The sequence below is a fragment of the Rhinichthys klamathensis genome, unplaced genomic scaffold (genome assembly GCF_029890125.1).
Source record: "Rhinichthys klamathensis goyatoka isolate OS25496 unplaced genomic scaffold, OSU_Roscu_1.1 h1tg000330l_1, whole genome shotgun sequence".
In the NCBI taxonomy this organism is placed as follows: domain Eukaryota; kingdom Metazoa; phylum Chordata; class Actinopteri; order Cypriniformes; family Leuciscidae; genus Rhinichthys; species Rhinichthys klamathensis.
The window spans coordinates 2,593,232-2,606,105 of NW_026606845.1; the positions used below are offsets into that span (position 1 = coordinate 2,593,232).

At 39.2% G+C, this 12,874-nt stretch overlaps 1 protein-coding gene across 1 annotated transcript in view; it reads left to right on the top strand.

The window, feature by feature from the left end:
- The first annotated feature begins 1,841 nt into the window (after positions 1-1,841).
- Positions 1,842-12,874, top strand: part of c3a.6 (complement C3a, tandem duplicate 6) — a 36,130-nt gene continuing 25,097 nt past the window's right edge. Inside the window, exons 1-19 of the mRNA XM_056272075.1 lie at positions 1,842-1,912; positions 2,289-2,484; positions 2,640-2,808; positions 2,921-2,994; positions 3,573-3,661; positions 3,765-3,847; positions 4,388-4,475; positions 4,644-4,746; positions 4,820-4,940; positions 5,429-5,544; positions 5,893-6,039; positions 6,352-6,555; positions 7,517-7,708; positions 7,801-7,953; positions 8,032-8,161; positions 8,237-8,308; positions 8,446-8,640; positions 12,443-12,560; positions 12,709-12,800. Of these exons, the coding sequence (XP_056128050.1) occupies positions 1,845-1,912; positions 2,289-2,484; positions 2,640-2,808; positions 2,921-2,994; positions 3,573-3,661; positions 3,765-3,847; positions 4,388-4,475; positions 4,644-4,746; positions 4,820-4,940; positions 5,429-5,544; positions 5,893-6,039; positions 6,352-6,555; positions 7,517-7,708; positions 7,801-7,953; positions 8,032-8,161; positions 8,237-8,308; positions 8,446-8,640; positions 12,443-12,560; positions 12,709-12,800 (2,410 nt within the window). The 5' untranslated portion in view covers positions 1,842-1,844. The remainder of the gene's footprint in view (positions 1,913-2,288; positions 2,485-2,639; positions 2,809-2,920; positions 2,995-3,572; positions 3,662-3,764; positions 3,848-4,387; positions 4,476-4,643; positions 4,747-4,819; positions 4,941-5,428; positions 5,545-5,892; positions 6,040-6,351; positions 6,556-7,516; positions 7,709-7,800; positions 7,954-8,031; positions 8,162-8,236; positions 8,309-8,445; positions 8,641-12,442; positions 12,561-12,708; positions 12,801-12,874) is intronic.

Consider the following 12,874-nt stretch of genomic DNA (forward strand, 5'->3'; position numbering starts at 1 on the left):
TGGTAACCAATCTCTGCTCCAGTGTTTGAAGGCGACTCGAATATTCACGCGCACGTCCATTAAAACGCGTCAAGTCACGCAGCATTTACAAACATAAACATCTAGAATCAGAACCTTACTTGAATAAAAATCTCATTATTAAATCATGAATTTAAAACTTATTTTGAAGTTATATGACCCGTTCATAGGTGCAAATTACCACTCCAGTACGTGATAGTGGCCGTGGGACAATTGTGGCAGTTTTATAATTTCAGATTTTTTTATTATTGTTTTTACGAACACTCAAGCCCCATATTTCATTTGAAAGCGTGCTAAAAGTGCTTATAGGCAGTATTTTTTATACCACCTACACTTTGCTTTTGATATAGCTACTGCAGCTATGTCAGTTTCACAATTCTTTTATTCAGTGCTTTCAGATTCTTTTTAACTGTAAAAAATTAATTAAAATAAATATACATTTATAAATTAAAGATGTCCTGTAAGTGCTCAGCAACACTGGACCGACTATCGGCTTGCCACTGGTGTGCCGACGGTGGCCCAGCCGCGGAAAACCGCTGGTGGCGTGCCATCCAAAAAACGCTGGCGGACCGACCGCATTTTCAGATTGGTCGTTTTGCCAATGGCGTGCCGCCGGAGGTCCGACCGTGTCAAGCCGCTGACTTTGTGCCGCCCAAAAAACGCTGGTGGACCGCCAGGTCATTGTTAGCTGGGTATGGTAGACCTACCTTGGAAATCTGAAAGCATTTTCCTCAGGAGTTGCCTTCTTTCATTTGACGGATTGGACCACAGGGTTTCAGTCCTAAAAAATAAATGGGGAGAACATTTGTTTGTCACTAAATTGTTGCTAGAGAATTTTAAACTCCTTACAGAGAGTTTTATCCATCATAGGCTAATCTGTTTTGGTTTTGTAACGTTACAACTAATTTTGAATCGTGGACGTAAAAGTAAATCTCACAGCATAATAATTCAACACAATTCTGGGAAAACCCCAAAATAACTTTGTTTAACAGCATAATCCAGTTTAATACTGGGATGTTTTCCAACCCGGACTGATCAATAGAAGAGCAGCAGACTTACCAAAGGTTGCATTTGCACAACAGTGCAGGTCATTTACGGGAAATCTCGCTGCAGTGAACTCTGTTCTTTCCCCCATAAAGCTCCGTAAGAATCTCTTTTCTGATCAAAGTAACCGTTAGATTGACAACGACTAAGGTTTTATGAATTTAAATTCGGTTTACAGAAAGAACGAAAACAGTAGACTTTTCCGATTGCATCCACACACCAACAGACAAACAACTGTTTAATTTCAAAGTTACCTCAGCGGCAGCGCGCTTTATGAGGGAGGATTTTGATTGGCTGTCAGTGTTTTTACCGTTCATCAGCTGGGGGTAACAAAAACTGCTAACAAAGTCATTTTTAATATAAGGATATTGTTGTTTGTTTTTGTACATTATATGTGTTTTTACAAACATGTGATGCAATAAAAAAAATGCAATTTAAAAAAACAGCATTTATTAAAAAGTCAATGAAGGATGTTCTGAGCTCTTGAGAATGAAGTTAGAAACCTTTATGGTTAAAGTCGTTCTTTTTAGATTCCTTTTGTTGAAGATTTGTTGAAATCTGCCTCATCAGTTTTAAAAAGCTGTTTTAAAGAAAAGAAATCGCGGTGTGCAGTAGGGGACTCCTTACTCTCCCCTACATTGAACGCATTATGTAATATTCAATCGCATTATTATTATAACTGACACGCTCGAGTGCAATTTGAGCTACTAATGGGAGGAGTTTATCAGAGCTGCACAAACATGAACTTACACAAACACACACACACAGAGAGAGATCAGACGATGGAGGTGAAGCTGCTGTGTCTGACTGTTGTTCTCTCCTCACCCCTCCTCACACTGTGTGACCCGCTGTGAGTATTAAACAAATCGTTTTAATGAATAGGTTACTTATTATTTGGTGAGACCGAGGTTGTTTAGTTTAGTTAATTTAGTACCTATAAGTTTAGTTAATATTGCCTGTACAGCTTTTTTTATGTGACAACTTGCCCCGTCCCACATAGTGAGACTCTGTGCCATATTATATTCGGGCATGTTGTCACAAATTATCAACATGTGTTCAATGTATCTTTTTTGTCTGCATAGCAGTGAAATTTTAAGCTATCCTTCTATACTGATAATTCATTTAAAAAAATAAACCAACCATGCTAAATATTCACTGGAAGTGACAACTAGACCAGTGCCCCTCGTGTGTTCAGGATTTACAGCTTTTTGATTTGATCTCCTCAGGTTTGTTCTGTCAGCTCCTAATTTGCTGAGAGTGGGTTCCTCAGAGAACGTGTTTGTGGAGGCTCAGGATTACTCTGGAGGAGATCTGAACGTGAGGATCTCAGTGAAGAACCACCCAAAGAAGAACCTGGAAATACTGTCCAAAACAGTGACACTGACTGGAGAAAACAATTACCAGATCCTTACAGATATACAGGTGATGCCACTCTGACATACTTTGTCCTTATGTAAGCATATGTGTGTCATTCATCAGAGGGCAAACTTCATATTTGAACAATCTTCTATTTTATTTACAGTTAGTTTGTTTTAATACATGTTGTAGATCTTTCATTATTATGTACTGCTGTTCAGATTCCCAGTGATAGGGACTATTTCTCTGAAGATCCTCTGGAGAAGCAGTATGTGTATTTACAAGCTCAGTTTCCATCCCACACTCTGGAGAAAGTGGTCATGGTCTCATTCCAGTCTGGATATATATTTGTACAGACAGACAAGCCCATCTACACGCCTGCTAGCACAGGTAAGAAACAGCTTCAGCATTAGATACCCCCTTAAATGTCATGATGCAAAGCACAAAATAAACAACGTCTGTAAAAAAAAGGGGAAAAAAAGATAAAATATCATTTCTGCAGTTCAGTACAGGATCTTCTCGCTGACGCCTGGTCTGAAACCACTTGAACATGCTGGAATATCAGTGGAAATCATGGTACTGTGAAAAGAAAACTGCACTAAAACTTTCCTAAAAATGATTCATGCACTTTAAAAGTCATCGAAACAACATAAAATTTTACCTAAAAGGTTTTTATCATAGCATTTACTGTTAAATTCATGTTTATGTAATGATTTTAGTGTCATGTGGTTTACCATGATGGTGTTTTGCATTTGTTACATTTTATATTATTATTTATTTGTTTGTGGAAAAACTTTTTCCCACATATGTTTTTGGGTGATTGTCAGTTTATTATAAAGGTACAAAACAGATTTTAGTACTTCAGTTGGTTGGAATATTAAAATGATATCAGATAATCAAATATATATATATTTTTTTACTGTAAATTTAAATTAAATCCGTAATACCTAAATTGTTGCTACTGTATTTTTTGCGGTAAATTTCTGGCAACTGCTGTTTTTCGTGAAAAATGTAAATGTTACTGGTTTTGTTTTTATGGTGCACAATCTGTTCTCGCTGCTGATAATTAGCTATATGATTATAACGAAACAAAAATATTATAATTAAAATTATATATGATTATTAATCTTTTTTTTTCTTTCTTTTTTTTGAAGGATCCTCAAGGCATCACAACTATGAGAGAAACCATATTTCCACAACAAGGGATTAGATCAGGGAAATATGCCGTACCTCAGCCTGCCAGGTGTGTTCATGCTGAAAACTGAGACTTGAGACTGTCGAGAGGAGAAAAGGATATTAATTTGCAGGTCTGTAATCATCTGTTTTTGATCTGCTTATATTTGTAGCCCTGGGATCTGGAAGGTGGTCACAAGATTCGCAAACACGCCGCAAAAGAATTACACTGCTGACTTCGAAGTCAAAGAATATGGTAGAAGCTTTATCTATATTTATTATATTTTTGTTGTTTTATAACAAATGACATACCTCATATATACAGTTGGACCGAACAAATCTGAGACCACTTGTAAAAAATACATATCTTTCACATTTCATTTTTTATTATTATTTAATAGATCATCAACACATGAATTTGAGAATGTCTTTATATTTGGCTATAGTGTCTCTTTTGCTTTAATGTAATATTTTTCATTTTAGGTTAAGTTTTAGTAATTTTGTAATGTGCTTTTGCCATTTAGCTTTATATTTATTTCAGTTTTAGTTCAACTGAAAGTTTTTCATCTAATTTCATCAGCTTTATTTCAGTTACCGAAAATGTTTTTAATAGTTTTAGTTTTAGTTAACAATGACAACAATGGTACTGATATAAATTTTTCAGATATTTCTTATTCCTCTTACATAAACGATTTACGGCAGATTTTGCAGTGTGACATTTGACTTTTGTAACCGACAGCGTACGCATGGTCATCTTTCTAGTGTTCATTATTGTTATGTGGGTTTATTATTATAGTGCTTCCCACTTATGAAGTCACGTTATCACCCAGTCAGTCGTTCTTCGGTGTGAAAGATGCTAGCTTGACGGTTAGCATTGAAGCCAGGTAAGGCTTTAATTGTTTTGTCTCTTGATCTATGTTTTATTATTCTCTCCAAGCATTGATATACGTTTAATTTCATATTCTCCCACATTTGCTGTGTTTACTCCATAAAGTTGTATACTTACCAAAGCACTTCAATCCTAATGTCACACATGAAGTCTGTTTGTCTAGGTACTTGCATGGAAACAACGTGAACGGACATGCGTTTGTGGTGTTTGGTGTGATGGAAGTTGAGAGGAAAACTAGTATTCCTTCCTCACTTCAAAGAGTTCAGGTGAGCTTCCCAGATGAAAACACAGGGAATTAAAGTGATGCAGCCAAAGTGATGGCATTTACATAAAACACAGATATCAGATGGAGAAGGAACTGCCAAGCTGACAAAGGAGACGATACTTCAGACCTTCCCAGATATCGGCCAACTGGTTGGACGATCGATCTACATTTCAGCCAGCGTTTTAACTGACACTGGTAAGTGTAATTAAAAGTGCAGTGCCAATCTACAGTAATTTATGCATTTCTGAGCCATGTCACAAAAAAATAGAGCATGAATTTAGCCCTAAAAAGTGGCATTTCATGTAAAAAAAAGAAAAAAAAGTAAAATACTGTAATGCATTTATTTAGTGTGAATATGTAAAAAAAAAAAAAAAAAAAAATATATATAGTTTTTACTAAATAATGCAATACACTCTCTAAGCCGTACATAAAATCTGTATTTGCACAGTAGGATCTCAAGGTTTTTCAATTCTACTGTAACTATTTTTAATTTTACACCGAAAAGTCTTGCAAAACACAGCACTAATGGCGTGAGATGCGGAAAAACAACTCCAACTGTCAGACTATTATGTTTAAAAAGATCAAATAAAATAAATGTATATGTTATTATTTTATTTTATATTGATTTTAAATATATTATATAATATTATACAATTTTAGTCACAATTTGATGTGTGTTTCAGGCAGTGAAATGGTGGAAGCTCAGAGGAAAGGCATTCAGATCGTGACGTCACCGTACACCATCCACTTCGAAAGAACACCACAATTCTTCAAACCTGGGATGCCCTTCAGTGTCTCCGTATGAAATATTTCAGTTCTTGCAAAAAGAATAAGAAGTCTATATTCATAAAGAATTTGAAAAAATACACTAATAGGCCTACTGTTACTGTAATTCATGATTATGAGATCAAGCAACTACATGCGCTGCATCCATTGTCCGCCATGTTTTTTTTTTCATCCATTGTCCGCCATGTTATCATTGCCTCCAACTCTTTTGACTTATTTTCCCCACTTGTTATTACGATTCTGTGGTGCCAATCATGTACTTTAAACTCATTAATACGTCTATCCAACATGAACACACCATTAAATGGCATTTAGAAACAGTCAATCAGGTCTAGCAAAAACATAATTGATGTTTTCATAGGTTTATCTAACAGACCCTGACAAGATGCCTGCTGAAAATGTGGAAGTGGAGGTCAATCCTGGAGGGGTCAGAGGCCGAACGAGAGCCAATGGCATTGCGAAGCTTACAGTCAATTCTCACGAAGGATCTTCCGCACTAGAGATCACTGTAAGACCTGATCTCTGATTTATAACTGAGATACTGAGTTTGAATTTGTCTCAGGCTTACTGAAAAAAATAACTCTTCCTAAACCAGCCTAAGATTGCTTGTGGGTTTTATGTGGTTTAAGCTAGTCTAGCTTGTCTTATAGTCTGGTCAAACTGGTCTTGACTGCTTTAAGCTGGTCTTTAACACTAATCAATAGAGACCAGCCCTGGACACAAGCTTAGGCTCTTTTGATTTGTCGTTTTTCTTGTCATTTTATGTTTGTTTGTTTTTTAGCTTAGAATAGCATCAAATCATCAATCTCTTCACTTCCAGGTGCAAACCAAAGACCCAAAATTAGATGACGACCAGCAGGCAGTGAAGAAGATGACGGCTCAGGCCTACAAGACCAAAGGCGGCTCCAACAACTACCTGCACGTCGGCATCGATACTCCAGTGTTTGAGATCGGTGATCAAATGAAAGTCAATCTGAACCTGGGCAGAAGTCCAGGAGTCCGAGATCAAGATTTCACCTACATGGTGAGAGACAGACCTGTTTCAGTCTGTGGCCTAATTGAAATTAATTATAAAGCATCAATATCCTGTTACCACTGATACATGCTAGCACATAGCAATGCTGTTGATTAATCAATCACACAAAAAATTATGCATTTTTGAACCAAATGTCGCAACGAATAGAGCATGAATTTGCTCTGAAAAGTGCCATCTAATGGATAAGTGAATTAGAAAAGCATTTAAATATTGTACATATTATATAGACCAACAATCCAAAAATAGCACAAACTGATCACGTGCCAAAGTCTCAATCAGACAGAGTTACAATAGACAAACTATACGTTGAATTCTAAAACCATTTTCTGTAATGCAAATTTAGTATTCATTGATTAATTGAATAATTAAAGGTGGGGTATGGGATTTGCAAAACGTCTGGCAGATTTTGAAAATACACAAATCAAAAGGTCCTACCTACCGCTGGCCCTGACTCCACCCATTCGAAGAACATGGACGTGCAATCAACTGCAAAACTCAGATGCGTGAGATTGCACTTACTCTCTCTCTCTCTCTGTACTGGGGCGACTTGCACTTAGTGTGACTGGGTCACCAGCTTTGAGTATGCGCACAAAGGGGACACGTGCGCGAGGGGGAGGGGGGTATGGTTCGACAGTTTGATTGACGCACTGACTGTCCAATGATTCTAGGTGGTCTTGGAAATGATTGGCTGGAGTTTTTCGAGTCATGCCCGTTCCACAGATGATTAAATTGCTTAATTTTCATTTCTGTGCTTCTAACTCAGTGGCTGTAAGTGGGCTAGGAATAGGATTTCAAGTGATTTTGAAAAAAAAAGGGTCAAAAAAGAAAATCACATACCCCACCTTTAATTGGCATATCAGTTGATAAAAATAAATATTCATTTACTAGAAGAATAAAACCTACTGCATGAATGTCAAGGTTAAATGTCAAATTTCCCTCTCATTTCCAGATCTTAAGTAAAGGTCAGATTGTTCAAGCAAGCAGATTTAAGAGGAAAGGACAAGCTCTAGTGACTCTGTCTCTACCTGTAACCAAAGACATGGTGCCGTCCTTCCGCTTTGTGGCTTATTATCATGTGGGCTCGTCTGAGGTGGTGTCTGATTCAGTCTGGGTGGACGTGAAGGACACGTGCATGGGAACGGTGGGTCAACAACCATTATCAGCAGGAATAGATACTACTAGGGTCCAGTAGATTCTTCCAGTAGGGTCCTTAGTGTTTCTTGTGTTTCACAGCTGAAGGTTCAGGTGAAGGAGCCTCGACCGATCTACGAGCCTGGAGAAGAGTTCAGCTTGCTGATAACTGGAGATCCTGGAGCTAAAGTTGGGCTGGTGGCGGTGGATAAAGCTGTGCATGGACTGACCCAGAACAGACTCACTCAGATGAAGGTGGAGGTCCTACATCAACATCTCAACAGGCATTGAACGCTTGTGATTGTCTTATAAATGATCTGTTTGCTGCTTTAGATTTACGACATTGTAGAGAAGCATGACACCGGCTGTACGGCAGGAGGTGGAAGGGACAGTATGGGGGTTTTCAGTGATTCAGGTCTGATGTTTGAGTCCAGCACTGCAGGAGGAACCAACACCAGAACTGGTATATATAAATAATGTTCTTTCAGTTTTCTAAAGCTGTACAAATCTCTTAGCCTGTTATTTAAACATCCTCTAGTACCAGAGTGTCCCGTCCCCTCAAAGAGAAGAAGAAGAGCTGAGAGTACTCAGCGGGTCACCACTATACTGGGTGAGAAGAAGCTGGAGCTTTTCTTATACTTGACAGACAGTAAAGGATGAAAGTAAATGATTTGGAGGGAGATGATGAATGAATAGCTCCAGTTACTCGTTCTTCAGCAGTTCTTCTGATTGTCTTTGTCTTTTCAGCTGGTCAGTACTCTGGTGATCTGAGGAAGTGTTGTGTGGATGGCATGAGGGATAATAAACTCGGCTACACCTGTGAACGAAGAGCCATGTACATCGTGGACGGAGAGGAATGTGTCCGGGCCTTCCTGCACTGCTGTAATGACGTGGTGGCTCGCAGTGTGGAGGCCGGAGAGGAGGAGATGATTCTGGCTCGGAGTATGTTTTTAAATATTGTTCAGTTGATTGTCAAACTCATGATCTTAACACTGTGTCATGTTTCCACAGGGTAACGAACCCATTTTCTTTACAAGATGCATATAAGATGTCAATAAAATAGTTAAGGCCATCCTTAAAAATATTCTTGTTTGCCGTAACCCGACCGACCCTGTCAAATTAGGACCGACCCAATTATTATTATTTTTTTCCCTTTTAGTCCGACCGACTTGCCGGTTGTAAACTTGCATTAAGACCGACCGATTTTTTTTTTACTCTTCAAACAACTAATACAAATGCAATAAAATAATATACATTTATTATAGTAAGTATTGTGAATATAAATTGCGTAGGCTACGTTCTTTCTTTTAAATAAAAACCCGTGGCGTCATCTATTATGATTATGTTTACACCATTGGTTTACGCATGTCACACTATGGCCTGTGCGTTCGCTTCGTTTCATTCACGGTCAATGGTTCGCGCTCGGTGATGATGGCTGTGGCGCGGCTGCTTGTGAAATACGTCTGTATGAGCCTACATTTAGTCGCTCATTATTCAAAATTCTTAATGGTCAAATAGGGAATCGATGTTAACGGCCTTTTCTCGGAGCCCGTCCAGCTCGTCATGACATGCCCACCGCGAACGCGCGTCACACAGCAACTGCAGGCTCTGACAAACAAACACACATAAGTGTGGGAAGCCAAACACACCGAAAGGGGGACGAAACGGCGCGGTGTGTTACAGAGTTCGCGCTGCGCTGACTTGTAATCTGCGTGGCTCAATAGACCGAGCCGCGAGCCGCGCGAGTCGCGACAGACTCGACAGCGCAGGAGAAGTGTTTGCTTGCGTCAGCCAATGGTCAGCGCGGCGCGAACTAATCTCACCAGCGCCGCGCTGACCAATAAAACAGCACATCCCATACCGAAATGTACTAAATTGCACAAAAGAAAATCGACCATTCCATAATATGTCAGGACTACTTAATCGGCCTATAGTTTCCTACAATGCGCCTAGCTATTTGACCACACTGATTTCCGTTAATAATAGCAGATGTTTATGGGTCAAATCTCTCACTCTCTCCCTGCAACTTTTTGTTACCCTCCTTTCCTGCCCCTAGACCAGAAAGGGGGCTTGTAACAGTATGGGTCAAATGTAAACGAATGGTGCCAAACGCGCTGTTTTATTGGTCGGCGCGGCGCTGGTGAGATTAGTCATTTTAATGTATTTGTTTCCCTCTGAAAATCCACTTTCATTGAAATCTAGTGGCTCCTTTTTTTTTTTTTTTTTTGATTCTGCCTATTTTTTTCCAAATGAATGCAGCTGGAATTAAATGCAATAAATATGTTTTTTTTTTTACAAAGATTTCAAATTGTTTGTGGTCTATAAGAATGAGGTTCGCAATGGTGCGCCCGAAGGCATGGGGGTTGAAGACCCAGTCAGTGACGTCACGATATGCAAATTTGTTTAAATTCATACCGACCTAATCACCATGACCAAAATTATCCTTTTTTTTTTACATTGAATCTTGAAAAAAAAAAATATAGACCTACCTACCGACCCTTTTTTTTTTTTTTTTTGCTGTTACTGCAAACCAAAATATTTTTAAGTATGGCCTAATAATGAAATAATTATTTGGAATAAAACACTGCAGGTCTTGTTAAAGTGATGGTGGTGATGATGATGATGAATACTTTATGCATCCCTTTAGCGAATTTCAAGCATCAAGCAATAAAACAATTACAGACAATAGAAACAGACAAACACCCGGATTCTAATAATATAAAAATCAGTCACAACAACCAAATTGCCTCCCTTTTTTAAAGATTAATAATTTTGTTTTTGAGGTCTACTACAAAAGGTTTACATGCAAGGTCAAAAAACACTTTAATTTTCTCATAATATTAGTTGCAGCATCAGCTCTTTTCTCACAGTTTCTGAAATGGTTTGATAAATGATGCATTCTCTATAAACACCACTTTTCCGAGAGACTTCTCTGCTCTGATTGGTCAGATGGCCCAGTCTGTTGTGATTGGTCTGCTCTGCTCTGATTGGTCAGATGGCCCAGTCTGTTGTGATTGGTCTACTCTGCTCTGATTGGTCAGATGGCCCCGTCTGTTGTGATTGGTCTACTCTGCTCTGATTGGTCAGATGGCCCAGTCTGTTGTGATCGGTCTTCTCTGCTCTGATTGGTCAGATGGCCCAGTCTGTTGTGATTGGTCTACTCTGCTCTGATTGGTCAGACGGCCCAGTCTGTTGTGATTGGTCTACTCTGCTCTGATTGGTCAGACGGCCCATTCTGTTGTGATTGGTCTACTCTGCTCTGATTGGTCAGATGGCCCAGTCTGTTGTGATCGGTCTTCTCTGCTCTGATTGGTCAGATGGCCCAGTCTGTTGTGATTGGTCTACTCTGCTCTGATTGGTCAGACGGCCCAGTCTGTTCTGATTGGTCTACTCTGCTCTGATTGGTCAGATGGCCCATTCTGTTGTGATTGGTCTACTCTGCTCTGATTGGTCAGACGGCCCATTCTGTTGTGATTGGTCTACTCCGCTCTGATTGGTTAGAATGCCCAGTCTGTTGTGATTGGTCTACTCTGCTCTGTTTGGTTAGATGGCCCAGTCTGTTGTGATTGGTCTTCTCTGCTCTGATTGGTCAGATGGCCCAGTCTGTTGTGATTGGTTTACTCTGCTCTGATTGGTCAGATGGCCCAGTCTGTTGTGATTGGTCTTCTCTGCTCTGATTGGTCAGATGGCCCAGCCTGTTGTGATTGGTCTACTCTGCTCTGATTGTTCAGATGACCCAGGCTGATGTGATTGGTCTACTCTGCTCTGATTGGTCAGATGGCCCAGTCTGTTGTGATTGGTTTACTCTGCTCTGATTGGTCAGATGGCCCAGTCTGTTGTGATTGGTCTTCTCTGCTCTGATTGGTCAGATGGCCCAGCCTGTTGTGATTGGTCTACTCTGCTCTGATTGTTCAGATGACCCAGCCTGTTGTGATTGGTCTACTCTGCTCTGATTGGTCAGATGGCCCAGGCTGATGTGATTGGTCTACTCTGCTCTGATTGGTCGACCACTTACAACATGTGTCGGAAACCATATCAATCATATCATATCAGTTTTACCATATCAATATCATCCTTTGGAATGCATCAAAGTGGATTTACTTTGGCAGGGCAAAGACAGTGTATTGTTGATGCTTGTTGACAACACAAATCAAACTCTTCCAGTCTCAGCTACAACTACAGTGTTTGAGGGTCAAAGAAGACTGTTACACCTATTCAGTTGTGTTTGTGTTTAGTTTACCTTTCATGGACTTTTAGTATGTTTTCATTAGTCACATGTGTCCCTTTGTTTGATTTTCCCTCCAGACATCAGCTTCCATGGACACTAGTCCTTATCACAGCTGTTCGTCAATGAGTTAATTCACCCTGTGTGTGTTTTAGTTCTTCACCTTCATTCAGTGGTGTTCTGGTCTCGTTTGCGTTAGCATTCTGTTGGAGTATCTTCTGTCTTGCACTGTGGATTATTGTTATTAAAACTTCTTATTTTTAACTTTATCCTGATCTTCATCTGTCTGTCTGCAGACTTGCTAACATAGATGTTGTTCGCAGGCAGCCAATCAGTGGTGTTATGCAAATTTGTTACAAACCTATGTAGGTTCAAGCAGGAAGTAAGACTGGAAGTACTGTTCATTTGAGTTTACAGATTTCCTAAAGAAACACCAGGATTGATGATGGATTAAATGAGTGAAGTGAATTCCTAGTTGCTCACAGTATATATATATATTTTTTCTGTTAACCTGGACAGGTGAGGACAGCGACTATTATGAGAGTTTTGATGAAATCACATCACGTACACAGTTTCCAGAGAGCTGGCTTTGGACAGAGGAGATTCTGCCGTTCTGCCCAACTAATAACAAGTTATGGTGAGTACGAGACTAAAAAAAATATTTTAAATGAACAGAAGCGATGGGAAATGGTTTTTCGTTAGATAGTCTTACATGCACTGTCAACATTTGTGGGTAATTTCTTTCTTTATCTGTTTTAACCTTTTTCTATTTCCTCCTGTCCCAGTGGAACAACATCGATCACAAGACACAGAATCTACCTGAAAGAATCCATCACTACTTGGCAAATCTTCGCTTTTAGCCTGTCAAAATCTCACGGTAAAACATGTTATGTTAGGATAAAGTACACTTATATAACACACTTTTTTCACCTCGTTTTAGACTTGTAGCGT